This window comes from Gavialis gangeticus, unplaced genomic scaffold (assembly GCF_001723915.1).
Source record: "Gavialis gangeticus isolate Ggan-Ray unplaced genomic scaffold, GavGan_comp1, whole genome shotgun sequence".
Taxonomy (NCBI): domain Eukaryota; kingdom Metazoa; phylum Chordata; order Crocodylia; family Gavialidae; genus Gavialis; species Gavialis gangeticus.
Window position 1 is genome coordinate 23,289,633 of NW_017729001.1, and position 3,497 is coordinate 23,293,129.

General features: G+C 42.0%; 1 protein-coding gene across 1 annotated transcript in view; it reads left to right on the forward strand.

Annotated features, from left to right (window-relative positions):
• Positions 1-839: 839 nt before the first annotated feature.
• LOC109290238 overlaps positions 840-3,497 on the forward strand; it is a 71,892-nt gene continuing 69,234 nt past the window's right edge. The window contains exon 1 of the mRNA XM_019506643.1: positions 840-2,103. Coding sequence (XP_019362188.1) covers positions 1,951-2,103 — 153 coding nt within the window. The 5' untranslated portion in view covers positions 840-1,950. The remainder of the gene's footprint in view (positions 2,104-3,497) is intronic.

The following is a 3,497-nucleotide window of genomic DNA, read 5'->3' on the forward strand; positions in this document are numbered from 1 at the left end:
TACATTGCATTTATGGAAACAGTTTTCCTGGGAGAAAAGCTGTGACCTTTCTGTAGATAAATCTCTTTTCTTCCCCCTTCCTTTTAAATCTACGTTGACTCAGCAGATTACTTTTCTGCCATTAAAGCACATTGAGTGGTCAAAATTCACTTTGTGGAATATATAGAATGTGTGTGCATGTCTTCACTACTCAGTTTTTGATAGATTTGAAATAATTTGTATTATGTAAAGTAGCTTCTTTGTAAAAGCAAAGTGAAGGTGGAGTTGTCTGTTGGAGCTGCCTATGCTATTGCATTTTTTATTCTTGAGCCTGCATAAAAGTGGACTTGCCTATGGGGATTTCTCTTGAACCTGTTCTTGGCATTCTTGATTCAAACGGGCCATTGTGCCTGCAAAACGGGACAAATCCAAACGGTAGGTGAAGGCAACCCATCTACTTAGCCCAGTTTTAAATTGACAAATACATTTTATTTACTTGTACAGAATGAAAAGCACCCTGAGAAGACCTAGAGATGCCTTAGCTTTCAAATTTGGAGAGAAAAAAAACAACCACGAAGTGTAGTACAGGCATTTTCAGTACTGAATTCTTATGATAGCTCCAAGCATTTTGTGGAGTTATGTAGTTATTATGCTTCAGTAATTTCTTGAGTTAATAATATGAAACCGGAAGAGACCTGGCTCCAAACTCTACTGAGATTTGAGATCTGACCCAAAGTTTGCAACCCATTTCTAACATAAGTACTGCTTCAGACTTCTGGGTGTTGAGTGGAACTTTACAAATAATTGGAAAACAAACACTTTTCATTTTTTGGAGGAGGAGGAAAAATTTTATTTGGGGTTGAATGAAAAAATATGCTTGAACCAAAGCAAAAAATCTCCTGGAGGCAGGTGGCACATTTGGCAGTTTGTGACAAATGTAATCTTGAAACAGAAAATTGAAACATTTTGTTGAGAACAGTGGAAAGCAAACGGGTTATATCTCTGTGAATTTGTTCATATTTTTCATCTAAAGCTATTTGCTGAATTCTGATGCTGCCATATATGGTCACTTATCAATGTTTCTTTTGTTTGCAGCATTATTTCAGGTGTCTCTTATTTTAGTATCAAATTGCTGTGTGTTACAGTCTCTTCAATCTTTCTGAAACTGCATGGCAGTCTTGATAGTCTTGGGAAAAGCCACCTTCCTTTGAATTGTCAATTCCCCTGTGTTGTGGATTAGGTTTAGAGGTTCCTATTATTCATGCTGCATAGTTTCCAACTACATGGTAAAACCCTGACTTGCCTAATGTTTCCATTCCCAATTGTTCATCTCCAGACTAATGGAAAGAGGCCCTGATCAATAGCAACGTGGACAGGTATGCAAAAACCCTTTGTGCAAACACTGAAGGCAATGAAGTATAAGAAATCTTGGGGGTTTAATATTCAATTTACTTCTACGAAATATAGGGGTCAAAGTCCTGAGCCCCCTGGTGAGGAGTTCAGCTACTCGTGAGATGAACAAGGGACCTTAAACCAAGCAGAAAAGCTATGGTTGAAGGGGGAATCCTGAGCTAGAATAGAGTCCTCTTTGGCACCATCCCTTTCTAGCCCTCTTTCCAGTGCAGCGTATGCATGGGGACACAAATGTTGTGGGCGGTCTAAGGGGACACGGAGTCACCTAATTCTCTTCTGTATGGAGGGAAACTTCCTTGCCAGTTAGTGAGGTCCACTCGTTTCCTAAGGGAGGCAGCAGGACGTTGTGGAGGGTAGATAACAGCACGATGATAGAAAAATGATAAATACCAAAATGTTGTGCTTGCAACATGTATTCCTGAGGATGGCAACCACTGAAGGCTTGGAGCCTGACAAGATACTTCTATTGGTTGTTTGCATCTCAGCTGCTTTCTCATGGAGGAATCTCGCTGGAAACCTTGAGGGATGATCTTTGGCTTCTCTCTGTAAAAACATCAAATGTTCCCAGTGCGACATCTCCTTTTGTTACAGGAGAAGACTATCAACCGCAATGCTGAGCGGGGCAGTTCTGGCCTTGATTCTCCCAAGACGTCTCAGTCTGTTCCAAAAGTGGAAAAATCCTCTAGCCAACAGCAGGAGGAAGATAAGCTGGTAAGTGATTGTCCAGTGGATGACAGAACCCTCTTGAAAGGCTGCTTTATTGGTCTGAGGAGCCTTTAGGAGAGGAAAGAGCACACTGCATGTAACCAGGAATCTAGGTCCTCTTGCACATCCTAAGGAAATAATAATCTCACACCTCCCCGGCTCCGGCTATGTAAGAGGGGCATTCCAGCTGATACTGTAGGTGTTTATACAGCTTCAAAGGCTCCATTTGCAAGCATGTCTTAAATCTAGGAAGGCCTCTGACAACCAAGTAATGTTGGCTGCCCAGACAAATTTGACAGATAAGGGGAAGATATAGAGATATACCCAATACTGGCATCGAGACAGCCCCCATGAATGGGATCAGGCTTAGGGGATGGGAGAGTCCCTCTTGCTGTAGAGGAGATTTGGCACATAGGGATCTTCTGGCTGGATGTAATGATGTTCTTTGAGGTCTTTGCAAGCACTCGGAGCCTCCTGCATGGGGCTGCTGGAGAAGCTTGACCTAGGGTTAGTGTCAGAAAATGGGAAAGGTTTAGAGCTCTCTGCTTGCTTGCAATTAGTACTCCCTGGTTACTATTACCCCATCACTGTTTCTAGAGGTCCCTAGCTGATCTTTCCCAACCACCACATCTTTCTGCCAAGGCTGTATGTTTTTCCACCGCTAGTCTGTTTTCTGTCGTCCTCACCATATAGCTTGACCTGGTTCCTGGCTAGCAGGTGTTTTTGTCAATACAATGTTCCTGTGTTCACATCATTATTAATTGCCGCAGCAATTCCCTGCACTAAAAATGTTCTCCGTGGTGCGATCCAAACATTCCCCTATTCCTTATTGGCTTTTATTTTTAAATGAGTGTAAAAAACCCACACAATTGATCAGGAATCTGCTTAGAAATACAAGGGGTTTCTCCTTTTCTGACAGCTCTCGTTTCCCTTGTGGGTGGCCAGGCCCAGAATTTTAAAATGGATCCCTAAAATTAGATTCCCAGTGGTGTATATCTAGGCATCAGAATTAATGGTCTTATTTTCAAAAGATCTGTCAAAGTATGATCAGCATACTCCTGAAAAGCAGACCACTTTTCTGGGGGTGCAAATATGAGTTTGAGAGCTTAAAGTGTGGGCCATCCACATTTGAAAAGGTTGGCTTCGGTCTGAAATCCTGACCTCGCCTGAAACTTGAGATCTGCCAGCTCTGTGTGCCAGGACAAATCAGCAGAATGCCTCTGCAGGGTCCCAAAGTTTGACGGCTGGACACACTTAACTTTGCTATGTGTGAAGATCATGTCAAGTTTCCTATTTGCACACGTTTCTATAAAGTATTTCTGACAGAGGGGTTTTTTTTTGTTTTTTTTTTTAGCAATATAAGAGAAGTATGTCCTTCAGGTATCAGTTAGTCACAGCAG